We start from the raw sequence: 23956 nt of genomic DNA on the forward strand, positions 1-23956 counted from the left end.
GCCCCGCCCCCGCACAGACCCGCCCGCGCGCAGGTCTCTGGGGCGGCAGGGCCACGCCGTGCGCCGATTGGTGGCGTTCCGGGCCCGCCCTCGGGTGATTGACGGCTGCCGGGCCGCCGCCGCCGCCGCCGCCTCCGCCGCCCCGCAGCCGCCGCAGGGTGTGGAGCCCGCCGCCGGTCGCGGGCTGCGCGTGTGCCGCAGCCGCCGCCCAGCCTCCGTCATGGACCTGTTCGGGGACCTGCCGGAGCCCGAGCGCTCGCCGCGGCCGGCTGCTGGTAAGCGGACGGCCGCCTGGCCGGTGAGGGCCAGGAGGGCGGGCGGGCGCGCGGGAGGGCGAGCGCGGCCTGCACCGGCGCGGGGAGCCGGGCCTCCGCCATGTTCGCTGCGCAGGAGGAAAGGCCGCGCGCGCCCCGGCGCCCTTTGTGCGCGGCCGCTTTCGCTCACGGGAGCCCCGCGCCGCCGGCCTGCGTCCCGACCGGCCGCCTGGGGAGCTGGTAGTCCCGGGCGCGCTCCCGGTTCAGCGTTTTGCTGTGCTTTGTGTTCCGCGTGTACCCCGGCGACTGAAGTGGTCTCCGGCTCGGCTGCTCGTGATTCTGAGGCCCAGAAGAGAGGATTCGTTCCCTCTGCGTCCTCCGATCTTGTCTCATGACTCGGAGTAGTTTTTGTTGTTGTTGTTCTCTCTGGGCCCCAGGAAGTCCCCTCTCCCCAAAGGGAAGACCATTCACCCGGTCCGCTCCCCACCCCCGGCTGCCCCCTAACCTCGGCCGCCGTGCGTGTCCCGGAGGCCGGCGATCGGAGCTCCACGGGGTAGCCCTGCGGGGACCACCACGCCTGGTCCTCTGTCCGGCGGGTTACAGCCGCGCCCAGGCCGAATTTGGCAAGACTTATTCACGTTTTCAGGTGCAAGACATTCAGCTGAATGCTGTGGTTTAGGAATCCCCCCCGCCCCGCCCCCCGAGCCTAACTCGGTGGCAGAAAACGTGGAAACTCTTCAGAACACTTTTAAGATTCCAGGCCCAGCTCAGCCCCACTCAGCTTGCAAGCCCGGAAGGTGGGGCCCGGCCTCTGTGTTACGAAATCCGCAGCTGATATTGTTGGACAGCCCGGGAGCGGGTCTAGAGACCCTGGTTCGGCAACTGCTGTTGTCCTAGGGGCATACGAAGGTGACTGACACCCAGCGTTTGCTTGCTCTCAGAGAAGCCGAATTCTGAATGCGAGTGGTTGACATTGAATAGGGCCAAAGTTAATGACTGGGAAATGCTGAATGTCCCGGGAAAGGGATGTTTGTGGTCCGTGCACGGAGAGTTGGGTGGGAGGTGGTGCTGGACTCGGGCCTCCCAAGATGGATAGACTTGTAATTTGCAGAGATTCTAGGCGAGGGAACAGTTTGCCCCTTGGGGAACGTTTGGCTCTCGGGTTTGCCTGCGCATCCAACGTGGAGGAGTCGCGACTTGCGACTCGGATCCATGAAGACGGCTCCCAAGAAGGAGTTGTTCTGCCCTCCGTAGGGCCTGAATTCTGTCATGTCACATGTGGATGCCACGCCAGTCTTAGGAGGCCGTCAGTCACAGTAACGGCACTGTTTTGCCGGCAGAACATGTCATTTTGCAGATTGTTTCCTAGATTTCTTTTCTAGATTGTTCTCGTTGTGGGCGAAAACGCTGGCTTGTGTATGCAGGCTTTTTGACTCTGTTGGTGGAGGATAACTTCTGTCTGAATATATTCGGGGCAGAGTTTGCATTTGCAGATGCACCTGTAAGCCTGTCATTTTCTTTAATCGCCATCACTTTCTACCTGAAATTAATTTGGGTCCACTCAGGTGGAAGGGACCCCTGAAAGATACAGAACTTGAGGAGTCTTTAAGTTGGTCCCTGGAAGGACGTATCCAGCCCTGGCTGAGACGACAGGGTGGCAGAGGTGCTGCGTGCTGTTTAAACCCGGGTTCCCTGAAGAGGGGATCAGTGACCTGCCTCCTGCCTGTGAGGAGTGTGCTGGCCCTGCCACAGGTTCTCCTTGGCTGAGTGTGTTTTCTGTACTAGCGTTAAAAGCAAAGAAGGCATGCTTTCTGAGTTCGCTGATGACAGAATGCTGACAGGGATAAGTACTAAAGTGAGTACAAAGTCAGAACCCAAAGTTATCTTGACAGGCATTTAGTTAAAACCAGTAAGATCAAACTTAACAGGTTAAAAAACAATTCATTTGAACAAGAACAGAAACTGATTTCACAGTTTTGTAAAAGTACTTTGATTTTTGAAAATTTAACTCAAATGTCATACTTTTTGTTTCTGAAAAGTGGTTGATAACATTGAATCTAGAGTGAATGAGAGGAAAATAAAGTTGGCTTCTTGAAGTAGATGGAGAGAGGAGGCTAGATTGCCACCGTCATAGCCCTCAAAGGAGGTGCAGGTGTCACAGATTTCTGAGCTAACGCAGGAACGATAAAAGACCTAGTCATTTTCACAGACCCTAGAAGAGCTGTTTGGGGCATGTACTCAGACTGGTTTCAGATCCTAATTCTGCTCTTACTGTCTTCTGTGGCTGTTCCTGCATCTGAAAAATCGATGTTGCCGCCTACTGTTACCCACAGGTTAGAGAGAGTGCTGTGTGTGGGGAGCAGAGGCTCTGTGCTCAGTGCTGACAGATGCTGGTGCTCTGTAGCGGTTACTCTATGAGTTAACTGTCACAGCTGTTCCAAAGAGGGGGAAATGCCCTCTTAAATGGATTCTGTGAAAACGCCAAGTGTCCAAAGGGAAGAAGTATCCACTTCTCTGATCATGTCAAGTGTATTTTACTTAGTGTTTTGATTTTTGCTTTGAACATCATGTCTAATGTTCCTATACCAAACCTCTTACTTTTTGTGATCTGAAGAGAAATATGGAAAGAATACAGTAAATGTTTTCAGATTTTGTGCTGAATTAAAGGTTTTCATCCCAACCCTTAACAGGTTTTGCTTGCTGAGTGAAATCAAGTTTCTAAAGTACAGTATACATAGTTATTTAAAGAGGACGTGTATTTGTTCACATCAGATGGAAATGGAATTTCTTTGCTTGTTGTTCAGTCTCTAAGTCTTGTCGGACTCTTTGCAATATCATAGTCATTAAAGTGCTGATTGATGTCTTTGAAGATTGACAGCTTATATTTGGTAGTCTGAACAAGTTAAAGGTGTCTTGGTTAAAAGTCATTTGTGTAGTAATCTGGTTTCAGTTTTATAGGGTGGTTCTTTCACTACACCAGTACGCTTGAAAACTGATGGTTGACTAAAATACTTGATTTGCAAGGCATCCTCAAAATATTTCTTTTTATGAAATTGGAGAGCTAAATATAAAATAAAGGCTAAGGTATTAGAAAAAACTTGAACTAATTGTAAAACCTCAGGATTAGTAAGAAAACAGTCATTAAAAAATTAAAATGGATTTAGCTATGTAAAAATAAAAAGTTTTTGCAGTCAAAGTAGCACAAAGGCAAAAGACAAACTGAGAGAAAATAGTTGCGGTACCATTACTAAAGGTTACTACCCCTGGTAAGGGAAAAGCTCAGACAAATTAACAGGAAAAAGAGGTGACCCATTAGAAAAATGGTCAAAGGATGTATCCTGACAGTTTACAGAAGAAATGCAGGCGCCGATTGATGGGAAGTGGTGCTCAGCTTCCCCAGTCACTGGGAGGGAACAGCAGGCCACAGGTGTGCCATGTTTCTCACTCGGCAGATTTGAAAATTGGCGCGATAATGAGCATTTAGAGAAATGGACATTTTCATCAAGTGTGTTGAGAGTGAAAGTTACCCCGGCTTTTTTGGGAACACATTTTGGCATTTGTCAAATTTCTTTGTTTGCTTTCTGACCAGCAGTCTGGCAGATAAAATGAGGTTATAAGTCTTGGGCTGTTCATTGTGGCATTGTCATGTGATAAACCAGAATCACCCCGCAGGCCCATCAGTGAAGGACCCGGACAGTGAGTGGCAGTGCTCCCTGTATGCTGTAGGATAGGGGGCGACTGCGGGAAGGGATCCTTAGACCCAGCGTGCGTGAACAATGATGCATGTGGAGTGTCGTGTATAGTGGCGGCAGTGGCTCATGGTAAAGAATCTCCCGCAGTGCAGGAGCCGCAGGAAACACAGGTTCGATCCCTGGGTTGAGACGATCCCCTGGAGGAGGAAATGGCAACCCACTCTAATATTCTTGCCTGGAGAACCCCGTGGACAGAGGAGCCTGGCGGGCTACAGTCCATGGGGTCGCAAAGAGTCGGACACGACTAGTGACCTAGCAGCAGCATCATTGTACATAGTGTACTTCTCCCTTTTAAAAATTAAAATGAACATCTATGATTCAGTAAATGAGCATAAAGGGAAATGGAAAGTATACACTAAGGTGTTATTCTGGTGGGGATAGGTGGGGAAGTGGGCCTTTTTCTGATACATCCGTGGTATTTGGAAAACAGGCACAGCTGTCCGTCACTCTCTGCGGGGGATCGGGTCTGGAGTCCTCTTCAGATCCCAAGATCCGAGGATGCTTAAGTCACTTACATAAAATGGTGTGATATAGTTGGTTCTTTGTATCCACGGGTGGCCCCTTGTATCCACGGGTCAACTGTATCACATTTATAGTTAAAAAGAAAATTCAGGTACAAAAAGCAATTTAGGCAAAATATTTAAGCTTTCCGTTGCTATAAGTAGCAATTTTTTGCTAACCTGAATATGATCAGCCCAAGAGTATTTTTGTCAGCATGATATGTAACTTTCAGTAGACTTAGCTTCAGAATGTAAATAACTTAAAAAAAGAAATCTAGATGAGATTAACTCTCATGAAAAACCTGTTTTCTGTCCTGTGTGTTTCTTTATGAAAGTTCTTGTATTTAGAACTCAGGGACTACTTCTAAAGTTAAGGTCAAGGTCACACATGGCCCAATGATTGCAGCCCCAGATACTTTGAATTACTATTTATCCAACACAGAATGTAAGGTTCTGGCTAACCGGAAGTTCCCTTTATAGCATCTGTGATGTACAGATTGTTTTTAAAGATGCAAACTGTTCTAACTTTGATCCTTATGATGATGCGGAAAGGTACTCCAGAGATATTATAGCCTTAGGATTATCTTTGGGGCATTGTATAAAGGTTAAATGATCCTTGTGAAGTTCCAGTAACAGCGAGGAGGCAATATATAACATCTCACCGAGAGCATGTGCTGGGAAAGCAGGTTGCCTGCGTTTCAACCTCTGCTGCTCACTGGCTCTTCTCTTGGACAGTTACTTAAGCAAGTGCATCAGTTTCCTCATCAGTAAGTAACCATAATAATAGTACCCACTTCATAAGATTATTGTAAGTATTCAATCCATGAAAATATGTAGAGCACTAGAGTAGTTCTTGGCAGGCAGTGAATGTTTAGTATCATTTGCATAAGCCATTCTCAGTTGTGGCCAACAGAACTCTGAGATGATCTCACTGTGTTTAATTGAAGTACCACTCAGAATATTCTAGAGTGACAGAGAGCAGTTGAGGTTCACTCAGTTCAGCAGGGGAAGAGAGGCTGTTCTCTGGGGCTGGTAGTAGGTTTGAGGCACTCTACTAATTCAGCAAAGGAGAGCAGCCAGGCTAGTGCTGAGCTGGAAACCCTCTTATGAGGAATGCTTGCCAGGACCGAAAATGTATTACCTGGGTAAAAGAGGACTCCCCCCGCCTCCCTGCCGTGGACACTGGATTTGGAAAGACCTGATATAGAGAGGTAGTTTAATTCAGAAATTAAAACGTGGCCCTGCATAAGTGGAAGGGTTGGTTGCTCTTCAGGTCGGCCTCCTCCCTGCAATGTCCCTCTGTCCCAAGATGCCTGGTGCTCTGACCCCGCTGAATATAGTGCGACTGTTCTGGCTCATCCTGTTCAGTTTGGAGTCTGTTGGAATGGATACGTTGATGCCTAGACTAGTACGGTTTGAGTTCCCCTGGAAGCGGCCTGCTGAAGTGTCAGGGATTCTTGTGGGAGGGATAGCAGAGTGAGTGAGCGGTCATCCTAAATGCCTTCAATGTCCTGATGCTGGTTCTGGGTTACTCCTCATAGAGTGTGTCACTTGTGAGGAAAGTGAGACTGCTTGTAATTACTCAATGTCTTTATGATAATCCTAAGGGAGAAAACGGTAATTTAATGAACTAGCCATTCCCTATTTGTGTTACGGGTATAAAGCAAAAGAGTTACTTTTTGTTAGATTAGGAATTTATCAGGTATTTAATGTACTTCTGACCTAAAGACTCCTGAAGAAATTTCTTTCCTTGGAGTTTATAAATTTTACTTAAAATTTTTAGTTTGTAAAAAAGTAGAGTTGATACCCAGCTTGTTTCTAGGCAGAAAGACAAAATGGATGAAACTTTCGGGGCACACATGTTGAGTTGGTTTCAAATGGGTGCATCTCTGTGCTTGAGCTCTGAGGAATGAGATCAGTGTGTTCAATCTCAGAGGACGTGGACATCCACATCTTCATCTTTAGCCCGTTGTTTCCCCCACATTCCTGTGGGCTGGTTCCTGTATTTCATAACTTAAGTAGAAATTTTGAGGAAAGCTGGAGAAGGAATAATGATTAAATTTTATGTGGAAAGGGATAATTGAGTATAAAACATTAAGACAAGTACTTTTGTTAGGTAAATCTTTAGGTTTTTAAATAGAAAGATTTCTTAGCTTTTTCCTGAGTTTATCTTGGAGTATCTAAAATTCCTCATTTTCTTCATAGATATTGAATTGGGCTCTGTGCTGGAGACACCAGGTTAAGACAGATTCGGGCCTCTCACCATCTCTCTGCTTGTGTGTTTAAGATTCTACTTGGTAATTAGTTCAGAATGTGATTGAAATAGGATTTTTTAAGATCGGTAGATCTTTGAAGAGTCCCTTTATTGAGGTTCTGAGATAGAATTATTGTTTTGCTCTAGAATCAGTTTTTTCTTCTCAGGATTCACTCTTAAAGAAAGGTTTTTTAAAATGTGTTCCTTTCAATACTGAAATTAGCAAGAAAAATACTTGTTTTCCTCAAAACACTCAGTAGCCCCTAAAATTCCTGTTGGATTGTCCTTTATTGCTTGTATATTGACTGTAACTGTTGGAAACAAATGTCCATATTAAATGACTTTGAGAAAGTATTTTTGGAAACAGTTACTCAGTCCAGTAGAGAGGAGAAGATCTGAATTCACTAGCTGCCTTATCGCAGAAGACCCCCTGCCCCCCCGCCCAGCCCCGCCTGGCCGGTGTCCACGTGCTCTCTAAGCAGGTGTTCCGTGTTCTAGGGAAAGAAGCTCAGAAAGCACCTCTGCCCTTTGACCGTCTCCCTCCGGCCAGCAGTACTGACTCAGGCACAGTCTCCAGGCTCTCCCAGGTGTGTGTCGACGTGTCATCCTGGGATGGTAGTTGTCTCAGTCTTTCTCCCTTTCCCCCGGTTTTCAACACACAGATGTTTTAGGTGTTGGACGGTCTTAAGTTTTGAATCCATGGCTTCAGGTAAGGCAGAAAAATCCACTAGTTGCTAGCCCTGAGGACCTGCGTGAAGATGTTGAGCAGTGTTCTCTGGTTCATCGGAGCGTCTGTTTTACTAGTGGAATAAGACTGAGCTCTAAGGCAGGTTTTCCGTCTCCTTTGAAGTGGCGAGACTTAGAGGTTCGGGACGCTGTGTGCACAGCATGAGCTGCACTGGATTGGCGCGAGAGCTATGGCCTGTGTGGGCATCCTGGTGGGATGGACTCGGAAATGTGCGCCCCCACCCCGGCTTTGTGGGCTCACTCGGTGTTCTGCTATGTTTCAGGCTCTGGGGGACCTTTGCTTTTTGACGATCTCCCGCCAGCCAGCAGTGGCGATCCAGGTAAGTGGTAGGGAACCTAGTCCAGTGGCCGATGGAAATAATATACGATGTTTTACATAAGGTGTGTTTACTCATAGCTGTGAAAAGCCTTAGGATGACGAATCAGAATACTGCATAAAGTGTATCAAAACTAATAGATAGCAGGAATGCCCTGGCACCCCAATGGTTAGGACTCAGTGCATTCTCTGCCGGGGTCCAGGTTTGATCCCTGACCGGGGAACTAGGTTCCCGCCAAAATGAATAAACAAACAAACTAAACTCAATAGATACCCTCAGTTGGGAAGCAAAAATATATATAAATACTGCATCACTTTTTGGTGATTATTTTCTACTGCTTGGAATTTTAAGAATTCAGTCATTTACTTTGATCTTTGTTATTAATGTTCTTTAAAAAAAAAATCGCAGTCTGTCACTGTAGTTTTGCCTTGTTATGTTCCTGACAGATCCAGATATATCCAGCAGAAAAGTATCTGAATATGTGAAGTACTTTTCACATTTATATGTGAAGTACTTTTCACATTTCACACTGAAAAGATATTTTCAGTATCTCTGATAAATTAGTCGTCTGTTTTATGCCACTTACAAAGTGGAAAGAATTGTGATCTTTAAATGAAGTTGGAATGACGTTGCTTTACTGACTGGTATAGACGGTGTGCAGGAATTTGAATTCTTGAAGTTTAAGACCTTAGTTAATTAATTTCCAGTCAGTGCTTTTATGTTTGTCCTCAACATTCTTTTTGTTGATTTCATTTTTGTCAAGCCTATTAACCCTGGCTGTACTTGTTCCTGTAAATGTTTAACTTTTCCTTTTACGTCCCAATTGAACAGAAGGGGAAAACAGAGCAGATTCCTCTAGGTTGTCATACATGACGAGTCTGTTATTCCGTCTGAGGACTTCTCACATGGAACTCCCCCAGAGGGAGTGGGGCAGGGCGATAGTGGGGGGCAGGGAGGACGCAGGCTGTCCTTTCATATGTGAGTATCTTCTAGTGTGGAATGACCTTCCTTATGTTGTCAGATAGAACACTTGCTGCTTTTCAAGTATATTTTTCTGTCTTATTAATTAATTACTACAAAGTCATTGGAAAGTATGGATTAAGTTCGTGTCTTTCCTATACTTGGGCTTCCCAGGTGGCACTAATAAGTGGTAAAGAACCCTGCCAATACAGGAGATGTAGAAGACGCGGGTTCAATCCCGGGGTCGGGAAGATCCCCTGGAGGAGGGCACAGCAACCCACTCCAGTATTCTTGCCTGGAGAACCCCATGGACAGAGGAGCCTGGCCAGCTACAGTCCCTAGAATTGCAAAGAGTCAGACATGACTGAAGTGACTTAGCACACACACATTTCTGTATTTAGAAAAAGTATCACAGTCATCTTTCACAAGAATTCTCAGATTTTCAGGCTATGTGTCCATACAAAAATATTACAGCATTCTCATACAGTTTACCCTAAAACCTTCCTAATAAAGACAGTGCTCTCAGTTATAATGAAAGTTAAACGTGTGCAACTAGGGCTCTGAGCAGATTTAGTTAAAGGAGGGCTCAGGATAGTTATGTCTTCGTTATCCTTAGGGCAAAAGGCAATAAACTAATAGTAACTTAGAGGACTTCCAACACCATTATTAACAGCTTTTTTTTTTTTTTGGATGTAAAATCCAATCTTGTATCTAATATTTAGGATTTCTTGAGAAGACTTACTCTTCTCAAGCAGGCAGGAGCCATTTACAAAAGTTGACTACATTCTAGGCCATAAAGTAAGTCCTAGTACAGAATCAATATCATATGTAGACCACATTCTCTGATTACAGTGTAATTTACTTTGAAGGCAATAACAGTTTAAAAAATTTCTCTGTTTTCCAATTTAAAAGAAAGGAAGACTTTTTTTCACACACATTTGGAAAACTGGAACACTAACAGTAAGTGGCAGGAGGGTAATGGAGAGACCATTGAGAGATCCATGACATTGTCCCAGTTAATTTGGCTTACCCTGTAGGGTAGGATGTGTGTGTTACATTGTTCCAGAAATCTGTCCTTTGCAAGTAACTGATTATTCTTGAGGGCAAGAATGTTTCCTTTTTCCCCTCAGTACTCAGAAAGGTTTGGCAAAGAGTAGTTGAATGAATAATAAATGGTTGTATGCTTTTATACCTACATGGAGAGAATACTAGGGCCATTCGTGGGACACTTGATGGACCAGGGACTGTGATGAAAGCTTTCCATAAGTTTTCCCCATCAGTTTTAAACAGCCTTCTGAGAGGACAGTTTCCTCCCTGTTGTGGGTGAAGAAGCTGAGGCCTGCAGGTTGAGTGACTTGCCGTAAGGGCACACCCCTTGCAAATGGCAGAACTGAGGCTTAAAACTAGACTCTGTTCCGCAGTGTGCGCTCACTGCAGGTGCCCTGAGCTCAGCTTTGAATAGACACCCACCCCTTTGCAAGCGGGAATGGCTTTAGCAGTGCTGTTCTGCCTTTCAGGATACAGACGGTTCTTACAGCCTGATACTGGTCTCAGTTTAAACCTTTGTTAGTGTTTCTGGGCTGGTTCAGGACGTTTCACTTTGCAGGTTTTGGAAAACGTATACGTAAGAGCTTGTGGATATAAAATACCATATGATGTGTGTGCCATAGCCTCAAAGTGTGAATGTGTGTCTTTTCCCACTGAGAAGCCTCTCACATAATCTCTCGAGGCCATCTGAGCAGGGCCTGGATTTTATTTGTGGGCACCCAGGGCACTGCCCCACCCCTCAGTGGCATGGCTATGACCACTGAGCCTCCCTCTCTGCCAGGCCTCGCTCGAATGTCCTTTCGTCTCCGAGGGCTGGGAGGGAGCCAGGTCTGCTCGGGACTTTAACGTCTATAGCTGTGTTTCTGTCTGGTTTTTACTTTATATTTCCAGGCTCTCTTGACACTTCGATATCCCAGGAGGTAAAGAATGAAGGGAAAGGAGCAAAGAGAAAAGCCTCTGATGAAGAGAAGAATGGCAGTGAAGAGCTTGTGGAAAAGAAAGTTTGTAAAGGTTTTCAGACAGTTTGAAAACAAATGTATTAGACTTCATATTGTGAGACAACCCAGAGCAAAAACAAGCTTAGCTTTCCAATGATAACACTTCCTTTCTGTGTCTGTGTTTGAGAAGTGGATAGGGTTCCCTGTTTGCACGTGGATTTCCGAGTTCACGCGTGCTCCCTCACTCCTTGCCCTCCATGCTCTCCATCTCTTACTCACCTTCGGTCAGGTAGGAAACCTGCCCTGGTCCCTCAGGGGTTAGAGACAGGTCTACTCGGCCTCGGTTAGCGTGTGGGCCCCCAGGCTCTCTCTGACTACATGTCCTTGACCTCCGCCTGTTGATTAGCAGTTGGAATTCTGTGACGAGCTTGCAGGCAGCGCCCCAAGAGATGACCTGAGGCTGGAAAGAGCAATTGAAATTTGTTGTCCGCTTTGTAACGTGTCACAGTGCATGAGGAATAAGTGAGGAGTATCAGCTAGATAGAAAGCTGTGGGTTTTCACTGACTGCGGCTGTCAAGCACTTGGTTGCATGCGGTCAGTGGTCTCCAGCAGAAGCTGCAGGCTTCCGCGGAGGACATGAAGATGCAGGCTTCAGTGTGGTTGGCCACTGCCTGGAGCCTGCAGAGCGCTGTGCTTGCCCGCGGGCGCCCTTCAGGAAGGGCGTCTAGCACTGACGTGGCTCTCAGTGTCAGAAACTGAGCTCAGACCAGCCCTTAAAGAGAGATTCCTACACCTCCAGTGGGCTCCTTTTTCCTTCTCCTTCCTCAGTTAAAGCAAAAGCAGCTGATCTTTCCATTTGTTCAGTCTTCCAGCCTCAAGCCTGGAAACACATATTTCCAATGTATCAAACAGGGCACTTGGGGTAAACTACTTACTTACGTTTCTCTAAACTAGAGATTTTTCTGTCCTCATGAAGTTACTGACAGACGAGATTTGCAAAGAGCTCCTTGCCCTGGTCCCGTCTCACTTCTGTGGGGTGATGGTGCGCTCCTTGCTCTGGTACTTTGACCAGGCGCTCTCTTTGGAAGAGCCGTTCTGCTCTGACTTGCTGTCGCCTGCTGTCTCCTCTCCGCTGCTCAGCCTTGCAGAGGCCACCCGTTCAGCAGTGGTCTGCTTTCTGTAGCAGGCTTGCCACCTGGGAGATGCCTGGCAGGGCAGCTCTCGGACACTGCTGGGTAGAACAGCCGCAGCTCCCTCTCGCGTGCTCCGGGACTAGGGCGTCTGGAGAGGAGGGCGCAGGTTTGTATTGGCTTTTTGCTCTCTTCCGTAGCCTCTTCGGTGATCTTCGGCCTGAAAGGCTACGTGGCTGAGCGGAAGGGCGAGCGGGAGGAGATGCAGGACGCCCATGTCATCCTGAATGACATCACCGCGGAGTGCCAGCCCCCCTCCACCCTCATGTGAGTGTGCTGCTCTGGCAGCCCGGGGGGGCGCAGAAGTCCGCTCTGATGCTGGTGCGGTAGCGAGGGCCCAGAAGGAGACCAAAACAGCGGAAGGCAGACGTGGAGTTTTCCCTGCAGTGGCGTAAAGTGGAAGTGAAGGGAAAGGTCTGGAGGAAGAGCCCTTGTCCCCAAGAGCAGGAGTGTGCTTGGAGTTGCTTTTAGAGCCTGGAAAAGGGCTTTGGAGAAGCCTCAGGAGGCTTGTCTTTTGGGAACAGATTTAGTTGGGGGACACCAAGCCATAACTAGTAGATGCCACACTGTAAGATTCTGAGTTATAAACCACATATGAGAGGTGTATATATACATATATATCATTATGTATAATATTATATATTGAAATATATATATACACATATAGTAGAATACCAGTCAGCCATTGAAAAATAAACTTTGCTGTTTGCACCAACATGGATGGGCCTCAAGAGTACACTCAGCAAAATAAGTTCATTGTCTCATGGCTCATGATGTCCCACATTGAGAAGGGATTCTAGAAACACTGAGGAAAAGAGCAGCTCTGCAGAGTAAATGTCATTCCACACAAGCATACTTGTTCTTTCCTTCGTAAGCAGTGTTTTAATGCTGTTTACCTGTGTGTGTGAGTTTTCTGGCAAACTTGAAAGGGGACTAGGAATGGGCGTGGTAGGACAGGCTTTAAGAATTCGGTGTCAGTCAGAGTTTGAGCGGGCGTTCTGAAACTGCCTGTCCTCTTACAGGGGTCTTTGACTGTCAGTAATTTGTCTGTGTTTGTCTGTGTGTTAGTGTTTAAAACTAAATCTGCCGTAAGTAGAAACCTAAATCTGTTCTAAATAGAAAAGTGTTCTGAATATTAGTGAAAAATCAGAGTTAACAGGTCTTGATTTTTGAAGCAAGTGTGAGTTTTTAATTTTAAAATGTCATGGATGTTCCTTCAGTATTATCTTGGGTACTGTTACTGCTTGCTGCTCGAGTTAAAAGCTTTAATGGAGAGGAGTAGTCTTTGCCTGAGGATCTTGCTGACTCTCGGTTCATCATTCCAGCACCCGGGTTTCATACTTTGCTGTTTTTGATGGACATGGAGGAATTCGAGCCTCAAAATTCGCCGCACAGAATCTGCATCAGAACTTAATCAGGAAATTTCCTAAAGGTGAGGCTCAGAGCTCAATCGGTTGGCGTTCACCTCGGGGTTGGCTCTTTGTGCTGCTGAGGGAGACCTCACTGGCTTTAGCGAAGAATCCTTGATGACTGGAAGAGCCCGGCTTAGAGGAGGCTGTGCCGAGGGGAGCAGGGGCTGTGCGGCGGGCGTGGCGCTGGCGGTGTCTCTGGGCGACGGCGCCTCTTGCCTCTGCACTTGGGAGGGTACTCAGGCCCCCATGTACAGTGGAGGAAGGACTGCTTGTTCTTGGCCATAACCCAGAGTGGCGGTGCCGGGAGGGCCGTCTCCTTCCTTAAGGCCTCGCTTTCTTTCCTGCCTGCTGCCACAGGAGATGGGATCAGCGTAGAGAAGACCGTGAAAAGGTGCCTTCTGGACACCTTCAAGCACACCGATGAGGAGTTCCTTAGGCAAGCCTCGAGCCAGTAAGTGTGGCCGTGTGGAGGCCTATGAGTAGGGGGGAGGGTGTGGTGTCCTAGACGCATCTCAGGCCTTCCGATACAGTGTGATGCCAACGCTCATTGTCTGAAAAAATCCTAACGCCAAGTAAGCGCTTACAGCTTAATGAAATCTGAATTTAAAAAAACACGTATCAAAGAAACCGTCCATTTTAAAAGTATGACGCTTCCCTTTCAGCTCTGGAAATTCAGTCTCAGAGTGCTAGCATGTTGATGGTGACTGTGTCTCTGATGTGTTTCCTCCTTCCAGGAAACCTGCCTGGAAAGATGGGTCCACCGCCACGTGTGTCCTGGCCGTAGACAACACTCTGTACATCGCCAACCTTGGGGACAGTCGGGTATGTGGCTGTGGTGCCGCCCACTGAGACAGCAGTGCGTCCGAGGGGGACGAACTGTAGGCAGCACTGTTGAATACGGTTACAGCCACGATGGCGGGGTTGAAGCTTCATCCTTGTGGGGCTGCTCCAAGGGCTCTGTTGCAGAGTTAAAAGTTCTGGGTCAGGGAACGGCTGCTAAACTGGAGGCTGTTCTGGGAAGACTTACACCCTGTCTGTCCAACAGGTACAGAGCTGTGAGTTGGAATTTAATTGGCCCTCAAGTAAAACTACTTCTATTTAAACAACTCTTTGTCTTCATTTCTTTGACCTCAGTAGTAATGAATGAAAAGTAGTAACCCCTGCCTCTCCAAATTATGTAATTTCAAAATAACTCAAAAGCTGTGACTAGAAGAGTGCTCGGTGATGGGATGAATGTCCGCTGAGCCTAGGACTCAGGGCTGAGGGAGGAAACCCAGCTGCTTCCACTGATGACGGCCTGCATCGCATCCTGGATGTGGGGGCTGACAGATCTGGAGGGAGGGCTCCTTGGGGCCTCTGCAGTCCCTGCTGTCTCCTTGGCCAGGAGCGGACGGCCCCTCCCTGCCGCTCGCTTGCCAGCCAGCCTCCGTGCTTGTGCGGCAGCCTCTGGACAGAGTGACCTTCCCGGTCGTCAAGCATCTTCAGACCTGGACATCGCTGCTCCCCACCCTGGTGCTTTTAGGGTGACTTGGGATTCGGGGCACTGGGAGCCATGAGCGTCCCAGATGAAAGCCCTGCCCCAGTGGGGTCTGCGTTGGGGTGACCCTCTAGTGGATCTCTCTGGTGGGACTGCTTCTTGTACACGGGCGTTTAGACCAGAGGACTTAAAAATAGCATGTGTATGCATTAGCCAAAAGAGAGACTTTGGAGTCAGACCCAGTCTCAGTCCTGGCCCTGCTCTGTGACTCCAAGCATGATGCTTATCCTCTGGGCCTCAGGCTTCCCCCTCTGCAGAATAAGAGGTTTGTGCGGAAGTGCCACACAGTAAACACAGTGACGGGAGCACGCGGCCATGTACCTGATCAGCCACCAAATGGGCCCGTGTAGGCTCGGGGAACAGTAGCGCCTGAAGGGGCCTCGGTACTTTTTAGGGACCTCCCTGTCACATCACAGGTGGGAAGATGATGGCCTGGTGAGGGGAGCAGGGGGCTGTGGTCACCCAGCTCTTCTCTCCCTTAGTGTTTGTGTGTGTGTGACACCACTTTGCCACTTGATCCTTCTGACGCTGGACCCTCTGAACTCAAGTTTGTCAGCAGGAGGCTGAATCTGAAAGTCAGTTGTTAACCTTGCTCTTCCCCTGTCAGCGTTAGGCACTGGGCTTGTTCAGTTTCACACCTGTTGCACTCTCGTCTTCCCAGGCAATCCTTTGTCGTTACAACGAAGAGAGTCAAAAACACGCGGCCTTAAGCCTCAGCAAGGAGCATAATCCAACCCAGTATGAAGAGCGAATGAGAATACAGAAGGCCGGAGGGAACGTCAGGTAACCAGAGGGTGGCAGGGGCTCCAGGAGGGGGGCACCGTGGAGTGAGCCGAGAGGCCTCCGCGGGTAGGGCCTTCTGCCTTGCACAGTCTTCAGCATGATGAGACTGTTTGAGGTCTAACTTGGTGAACACGTGTCATAGGATTCACGTGTGTCCAAGTGGGAGCAAACAATGCGTGTGAGAAACGTGCTTCCCTACATCTCCAAAAGGACTCCTGTCTCAAATTCAGGCTTACCATTTCCAGCGTTTTCTGTGGTCCTAGGAACTTTCCTCAAGTCTATTATTTGTCACAACTGGATAAGCTACACTTTGCGCAGTTTCTCCAGAGAGAAAACCTGAAGTGTGAGACAGCAGCATGAGCTGGTCACCCCTGGGCTTCCGGGAGCAGCTTCTCAGGCCCAGGGCCGCTCTTGCCTGGCTCCGTCTGCCGTGGTTGTTTGATCTGTCTTTACATCTTTGAAGACGGTGCCAGCTCTAGTTAAGCAGGGCTAAGGACGCGGCACTAGGAATGTCACCAGAGGTGTTTTCTGGTTCATCTTAGGTTTGAGCCGTTTAAGATTTCGTTGCCTGTTGGAGATAAGGGAGAAGTGAGGTGCCAGTGTGAGACAGCAGCTACTCATCCTTGGAAGTGTCTTTCCTCTTCTGTTGTTTACTCGGGGCAGTTTTTGTTGTCGCTCCAGGCTGTTTCTGGCCGGTGGTGCAGGGAGGTCTCTGGAGAGGAGTCAGAATTCTTAGGGTTGGTTAAAAAAGTCCAGGATTAGTAAAAGATGATTTTGGTCTGGGTTGTGGCTGTGTGCGTGGGCCGAGAGAGAATTATAGACTGGGGTCTGACCTCGGCCAGTGCCGTGCCTGGGCCTCCGTGGCTGCTTGTGCGAGTTCATGCCCAAGAGTGTGACCCCAGCGTCAGAGTCAGTGGCATCGCCTTTTCCGTCCTTTCTTAGAACTTTAAAATTCTGCATTTGTCTGAGCTCCTTGAGAAGATTTGACAGTAGCATTTCTATGGCTGAAAGTGAGATCAGCTGTATTGCATTCACTTCCTGGTTCCCAGTCCCCGTTTATTAAGGACTGTGTGGACTTAGGGTGCACCCCTCGATTTGAAGAAGACAGTGGGGGTGCTCAGAGACAGGAGGGGTGGCTTGTTCCCGAGCTAAGGGCTGGGCTGTGGCCCGTCTCCTGCCTGGGGCTGGGGCTGGCGTGCGCTCCCTTTTCGTCCATGCCCTCTCACTTTCATTATTAAGATTTTCAAACATGCAGAAAAAATTTTTAAAATAGTAAGTGTTTAAACATCTACTACCTAGATTCAATAGCTATCACTTTGCTGTATTTGCTTTGTCTGTTTATATGTGTGTGTGCGTGGCTGAACTATTTAAAAGTTAGTTGCAGACATAACATCTAAGAAAATAACCATTCTTTAGTTTGTATTAGGTTATCTTAACATTCCGTCTGTGCCCTCATTTCCCCAGTTGTCCCCAGAGTGTCTGTGTTGGAAACCAGGGTCTTGTCAGCATTGGACTCGCGTATTTCCGTGAAGAATCATCTCTGCTTTGGCTTGGATCATGTCCCTAGTCCGCCCTTGTATAGGGTCACCAGCACCGTTTAGGTGCCTGTATGTTATGTCTTATAAAGCAGGATTTATGTCCACAGGCTGCTTTAGATCCAGGTTACACGTTTTCAGTAAAGGGATCTGATGGGGATGCCAGGCACTTCTGCCTGCCCCCACGTCAGTAGCCGAGTGCGATCACTGCTGGAGATGCGTGCTGCGTGCTGGCCACCATGCGGCAGCAGACGGCTCCAGGTTAGAGGACTTGTTTCTGTGTGTGGTCTGCTGGTAGTCTGGGGAGGTCCACTTGGGCACCTGTGACTGGATTTTAGCGCCCCTCAGTGACCTTGCATGAATCAGCTACTTCACAGGGCCGGCAAAGAGGACCATCGACTTCCGGCTCCCTCTGCACGTGGTAGCAGGCATTCGGTTAGGGAAGGCTTTCCTTCATCAACAGGGGGTGAACCAGTTTTTCCCTAAAAGCAAGGTATGTGTTGCATCTTCCGTCACTATTTGCAGAGTGGGGGCACCCACGGTTGTGGAAACTAGTAGCTCCCGTCTTCGCTCCAGGAGCCCCTGCAGGTGGGTTTCTGTATCCAGGGCACTGACTCTGGCCGTAGAGGCAGGGTGTTCTTGCTGCTCGCGTGCCCTCGGTGGCCAGCGGGAGGGAGCGCCTTCCGCACGTCTGCTGGGCTCTAAACAGCTCCACGTGCTGGGGCTGCTGGGGTCGCCTGCAGTGGCATCAGTTCACACCCGTTCCAGGACAGAACCAGGACACAGACACACCTCTGTAGCCTGTGAGTCTGGATTGCTCCTTCTCATTCAGACTGAGCATTCATCGGGCGTTATAGGGCTTTCTCTTAACTTCTTTGACTCAGTAGCTGTAGTGTCTCCTTTTATCCTGAAAATCTTGGTTCCTAATAACGTTGCATATTTATTTGCCAGAATAGCTTTTTGAAACTTGGAGCATCAGCAGCGTCACTGTTACTGAATGTGAGTTCCTCGCGGTGCTCTCGTCTGTAGTCTGTGTCTCACTGAGGATGTACTGAGTATTGTGTGTGAACGTGGAAGAATTGTTTTCACTGTGGTTTTGTGACACTCTGGTTATCATGATCACTAGTTTCATTTTGTTTCCAACTTCAGGGCTCTTTCACACTCTATTATGAAGCATTTACATGGTGAGATAGGAGCCCACTGTTGATGGCCATTGTGGAACACAGCATGGCAGTTCCTTATAAATTAAAGATAGATCTACCATCACAACATTGTAAACCAGTACTTTAACAAAGACTAAAAATAGAAACACATAGACCTGCCGTGTGAGCCAGCAGGCCCAGTCCTGGGTCGTGCGCCCCGGAGTCCAAAGCAGTGGGTCTGAACCGGTACGCGCGTGCCCGTGTGCCCAGCATCATTCGCCACGGTGGCCACAAGGCGGGAACAGCCCAAGCGTCTGTCGCTAGGTGAGGGGACAGACAAAACATGGGCCCTCCATGAAGCGCAAGCACTGTGCAGCCTCGAGAGGCAGGGAGTCCTGTCCCCTGGACCAGCCGTTAGGACAGCTTGCCAAGTGGAGTGAGCCAGACACAGAAGAGCAGGCACTGCTTGATTCCACTGCGTAAGTCCCCGAGCGGCCAGCGTCCTCGTCGGGACGGAAGGCAGGACGGGGTGAGGGGCCGGGTAGTCATCGCAGAGTCCTGGTATGCCACTCAGCCGTTTGCTTAAAAGTGGAAGTGAAGATGACCGATAGGATGTTACACATTTCACCATGATTTTAAAAGGGAAGAAGACCCACATTTACATGGTTAGCTATCTAAACCCCAGAGCAGAGACTTGCTTTCACGTCTTGTTCTCTTCCCCCTCATCTGCTGACCTTTCCAGCGTGTCTCCGTGTATGCGTTTTACTTTCCTCCTTCGTTACACTGAAGGTCGTGGACTGGGTGCAGTGCCTCACACTGCTTCAGGAGAATTCCTCGGAGAAGGTGAAGACAGCTTGATGTTTATTTTACGAGGAAGGGAAGCTTACACCTGTAGCGCCTCCTCGCTGCATGTCTGGTACGGTCTCCGATGACAGGGAGACAGTTCTAGAATCAGATGCAGTCCTGCCCTGTCGCACCCATCCTGCTGAAACTCCGGACCTTGGCATCTGCCATCCTGGGACGGTCAGAGGAAGATGGAGCTTCCACCTCCCAGCCTCAGCTTCGTGAGCCCGTTAAGACCACTGTGTCCCTGGGCCAGAGGAGCTGCAGGCAGAGCAGGGTTCCGCTTGTCCTGGTAGCCAGGGTGTTGGTCTCTGTGCCCCTCCCCCGCTGTGAAGGGAAAACCAGACCAAAACACCAGCAGAAGGCGCTGCGTTCAGGAGATTCTGGTGACAGACTCTGCACCAGTGGGACAGCCGATGTCTGACTGACGGGTGGATGGAAGGGAGGCGGGAAGGATGCTGCATGGAGCACAAGCCGCAAGTGCTGGAGGGTAGGAGGCCAGGCCTGTGGGCGGCAGGTCCCCGGGGAAGGCAGGCTAGCTCGGGGGCTGGGACTTCAAAACCCACTCCCTGCCCAGCACGGTGGGAGAAGTGGATTCTCGCGGATTGCCAGGGAGAGGCCGCGCAGAGCACGCAGCGTCCTGTGCTGTGTGGGGGAAGCTGGCTGTGTGTGGAGGGGCTGTTGAGGCTTTGGGTGGGCGCAGCCCGTGACCCATGTGGCTGGTTCTGGGCAGCCCTTGCCAGGAGCAGTCATATTGGACTCGCTGGGCACAGAGGGCAGGTGGCGTGGCTGTGCTCCCGTGACGCACAGCCTGCGTCGGCCCAGGCCTCTGCAGCCGGCTGGTGCCCGCACCACACACACCCCATGCAGCCTATTGCGCCAAGGGCATGCAGAGCGGCAGCAGCCCACTGGGTCGGCTTCCGAAGCGTGAGTGGACTCTGAGTTGTCCTGGTGGTACCTGGGTCTTCGGTCCTGCCTCTGCGCGCATGCAGTCTTGTTGAAACAAGCTGGGTCTGTGACTCAGGAGGAGGCCGCGCCAGGCGCCCCGGCCCTCGGTCCTGAAGACACACTCTGGTCCGCGGGCTCCGAGCTGCTGCCTCTGGCACGCTAAGGGCTGAGGGTCCCCCACGCATCTCTTCCCCCTCAGCTCGGCGCCGGCGCCCTGTGCTCCCTCTAGTTCTGCTGTTCGTACCTGAGAAGATTGTTCAGCTGCTCACAGATACCAGCACAAGTCTTTGCTGCTGGTGGTTTGGCTGTGACCACCGACCGGGAGGGTGACTGAGGGCCAGCGAAGGGCCAGGAGCCAGGCGGGATCCTGACTCAGAGAGCGGCCCCAGCCCTGGCAGGCGGGCGGCTCAGCTTCCAGGGCACGTTCCCCATTGGGATCCTGACTCCGAGAGCGGCCCCGGCCCCAGCCCTGGCGGGATCCTGACCCCGGCGGGCGGGCGGCTCAGCTTCCAGGGCGCGTTCCCCGTTGGGAGCCCCGTGGTGACACGGCACCTCCGCGCACAGCTCTGCAGTTGGCTGAGCTCTCTGCCCCCCTTGTCGAGTGTGGCGTCTCCTCTGGGCTCACACCTGAGAGCCTGGGTGCTCGGGCGTTGTAGCTGCCTGAGTGGCAGAGCAGGTGGCCACCAGCATTGTCCTTGGGAGCGGCAGGCGTGGGGCTGCTCTCCCTGCTGACAGGACCGGCTGTCTGAGGCCCTGCAGTCACCTTTCCCTCTCCTGATCTGTCCAGAGTCCTGTCTGTATTTGTCATTAGACGATGTTCATACCCAAGGTAAAGACACTTGCTTCTGAAGCAGAGGGTAGTCACTTTCAGGTATTTTCCAAATCCAGAGTGAAATGCAAAATATCCCCCTATCCCAGCTGTTTGTAACCCCGGTGGCTTGAAAGTGAGAGTCTCAGTCGTGTCCGACTCCTGGCACCCCCGTGGACTGTATAGACCATGGAACTCTCCAGGCCAGAACACCGGAGTGGGCAGCCTTTCCCTTCTCCAGGGGATCTTCCCAACCCAGGGATCGAACCCAGGTCTCCCATATTGCAGGCGGATTTTTCACCAGCTGAGCCACCAGGGAAGCCCGGGAATACTGGAGTAGGTAGCCTATCCCTTCTCAAATCAAACCGGGGTCTCCTGCATTGCAGGCGGATTCTTTCCCAACTGAGCTATCAGGGAAGCCCATGGTGGCTTTAGGGTAAAACAGATGAAGCCAGGTCTGCACCCAGTCGGGCTTGACTGGGCTGTGGGTTGACCAGTGAGTTAGACCCGGCGCGCCCACGAGCCAGCTTGAGGGGCGCGGGTGCCACCCGTGTGCGGGGCAGCGGGCGGGTAACGACCCGGGACAGGAAGGCTGCGCACAGTGCTGCAGCGCTGTGTCACGGGCGGCTGAGGGGCGTGGATGCCGCGGGTCGCCTCTTCACCCTGTCCCACTCCTCTGCTTCTGAGCTCAGAGTCTGGGCCCTGGGAGCCTGGTCTCAGGTGGAGTCTGATGTGCCTCCTCTCGCTGCAGGGACGGGCGTGTCCTGGGTGTGCTGGAGGTGTCCCGCTCCATCGGGGACGGGCAGTACAAGCGCTGCGGGGTCACTTCGGTGCCAGACATCAGACGCTGTCAGCTGACCCCCAACGACAGGTAGGCTCTCGCGGGGCACGGGGCGGCCGCCTCCCTGGTTTCTCTGTTGACTTCTTCCAGTTCGCGTACTGAACCTGGGGTGGCGAGCAGCCAGCCGTGTCTTAGGCACCGTGCTGGGCCCTCCGGGTGCAGGGATAAGTAAGATCCCATTCTGCTCTCGTGGGTCCAGCCTGACCACGCATGAACAAGTGTGTCCAGTCCCATATGTCTTAGGGGTGCGGGTGCCCCGGGAGCCTTTGGCCGTGGCGGGAGGGAGACATGCGTGTTGCAGAAAGCAGGGCTTTCCCGTGGGGGACAGACACCAGGGTGGTTCAGTAGGACAGGATGCAGGTGTGGCTGGCTGATGCCACGGGGCGGGGGCGGTGCGGGTGGGATCGGGAAACCGTGGCAGGCACTTGAGGGCAGGTTGCAGAGGCCTGGGTTCTCTGCTGAGCAGTCTGGGTTTTAGCTCATAATGGGAGAATCATGGGAGGTTTTTAAGCAGAGCCGAAGTAGTTTGAAGAAAGAGACCTCTTGTCCACCTCTGTTTCTGAGCTGCTTGAGAATAAGGCCCTGTGCCTGGCAGAAGGATGGGGTCCAGGCGCCTGCATCAGGGGCGTGGGCACGGAGGTGGAAGCGAGGCCCCGGGAGGCCAGTGCTGCTGGGGGTGCCTTTCCGCACCCTCCACGCCTGCCTCGGCCCCTCGGGGCATGTTTCCACCCGCTACTCCAGCTCCCTGGGTGACGCCTCGGGAGAGTCTTGTTGCCACATGAGACGAGGCCCTGCGTGGTCCCTGCTGGGCAGCAGAGCAGAGCCCCCTCCAGGGTCTGTCACCTCGGCAGAAGGGGCTGGCACTGCTCGGACTGGAGCCCTACTGGGCCCCAGGCACAAACCACGTGCCTGCTGATGCTTGCTGAGTGAGTGCCCAGCCAGAGGTGGAAAACCAGGACCTGGGTGTTGAAACGAGGAAAGAGACGAGCGGGAGAACCGGAACTGTCCCACCCCCTCCATCCCTGTCAGAGAGACTCCCCTGGGAAGCCTGGGGGACTTTGAAAGGGACGGAGGCCTCTTCAGCACTGAAAGCGGATGGCTGTCTTCCCTTCACGTGGGCAGAGAGCGCTTGGCGTTCCTGAAGTCCAAGCGTCCGTCCAGTTTGGGGCACGGATTGAGGCCTGTGGTGGCCAACACTTACCGTGTATTGCCTGTACCACCTGATAGATCTTCCTTGGCGATCTTCCTGGGGTTTGTCTAAGAAACTGGGATTGGGTTAATCCCTAACTTTGGTGAGCAGTGTAGTCTCCGTTTTGATGAATACCGTCTCACCCAAAATATTTTTAAGTAGCTTTAACCTTGATCTTGTAGATGTTAAATTGGTTTTAAAATGTTTAGCTTTTGAATAGTTGGCCAAATATATGTTACCTCCGTTGCCAGGCCATTTTGTAGTTTGCTGATAAAACCCATTTATGTTTCTCTCCATGTCGTAGGTTTATTTTGCTGGCCTGTGATGGCCTCTTCAAGGTCTTTACCCCAGAAGAAGCCGTGAACTTCATCTTGTCCTGCCTGGAGGTGAGTGCTCTCAGAAGGGGGTGGGTGCCCATCGTTCTGGCTGCCCTTGGGCTTCAGAGGAGAAGTCCTGGGCCCCGTTCCTCCTGTGTCCCCATGCAGCCCTGGGCCCCTTCCCGCCGTGTCCCCGTGCAGCCCTGGGCCCCTTCCTCCTGTGTCCCCAGGGGGGAGTGGGAGCTCCATCCAGGGCGCTCACCACTCAGTTTCTCCCCGCTCCCCCACGGGGACTGGGAGCAGTTGTCCCTCATGGGAGCCGTCTCAGGAATGGTGGGGCGTGGGATCCCTGTTCACCAGCACCCCTTTCCTACCCGGTAGGACGAGAAGATCCAAAGGCGGGAAGGGAAGCTCACCGTGGACGCCCGCTACGAAGCCGCCTGCAACAGGCTGGCCAACAAGGCGGTGCAGCGGGGCTCGGCGGACAATGTCACCGTGATGGTGGTGCGGATAGGGCTCTGAGCGGCGCGGCCTTGACTCCGAGGTTCGTTTTGTGTGTTGTGCACATTATGTGTTTCGTGTACTCCTGTGGGATGCCCATGGCTGTAAATAAAGGTGTTTTTTCTAGACTTTTGAGTTAT

General features: G+C 50.8%; 1 protein-coding gene across 2 annotated transcripts; it reads left to right on the plus strand.

Annotated features, from left to right (window-relative positions):
• ILKAP (ILK associated serine/threonine phosphatase) lies at window positions 130–23944 on the plus strand. Of its 2 annotated transcripts, XM_018040276.1 has the most exons (12): window positions 130–275; window positions 7259–7324; window positions 7771–7827; window positions 10723–10842; window positions 12101–12227; window positions 13286–13392; window positions 13730–13823; window positions 14107–14194; window positions 15571–15692; window positions 21720–21839; window positions 23303–23384; window positions 23697–23944. In XM_018040276.1, exons 1-12 carry the CDS (start codon window positions 221–223, stop codon window positions 23835–23837), a joined length of 1179 nt encoding a protein of 392 aa, XP_017895765.1. In that variant the 5' UTR covers window positions 130–220; the 3' UTR covers window positions 23838–23944. The 2 variants fall into 2 exon arrangements, with proteins under 2 accessions (XP_017895765.1, XP_017895756.1); XM_018040267.1 differs by lacking the exon at window positions 7259–7324.

The sequence above is a fragment of the Capra hircus genome, chromosome 3, assembly GCF_001704415.2.
Source record: "Capra hircus breed San Clemente chromosome 3, ASM170441v1, whole genome shotgun sequence".
Taxonomy (NCBI): Eukaryota; Metazoa; Chordata; class Mammalia; order Artiodactyla; family Bovidae; genus Capra; species Capra hircus.

Excerpts from the sequence above, each read along its gene's own strand:
- ILKAP (XM_018040276.1), top strand. The coding sequence starts at position 221 with ATGGACCTGTTCGGGGACCTGCCGGAGCCCGAGCGCTCGCCGCGGCCG. Across the intron at positions 13,393-13,729 it reads AATCAGGAAATTTCCTAAAG|GAGATGGGATCAGCGTAGAG; the intron begins GTGAGGCTCAGA and ends CTGCTGCCACAG. Across the intron at positions 21,840-23,302 it reads CAGCTGACCCCCAACGACAG|GTTTATTTTGCTGGCCTGTG; the intron begins GTAGGCTCTCGC and ends TCCATGTCGTAG.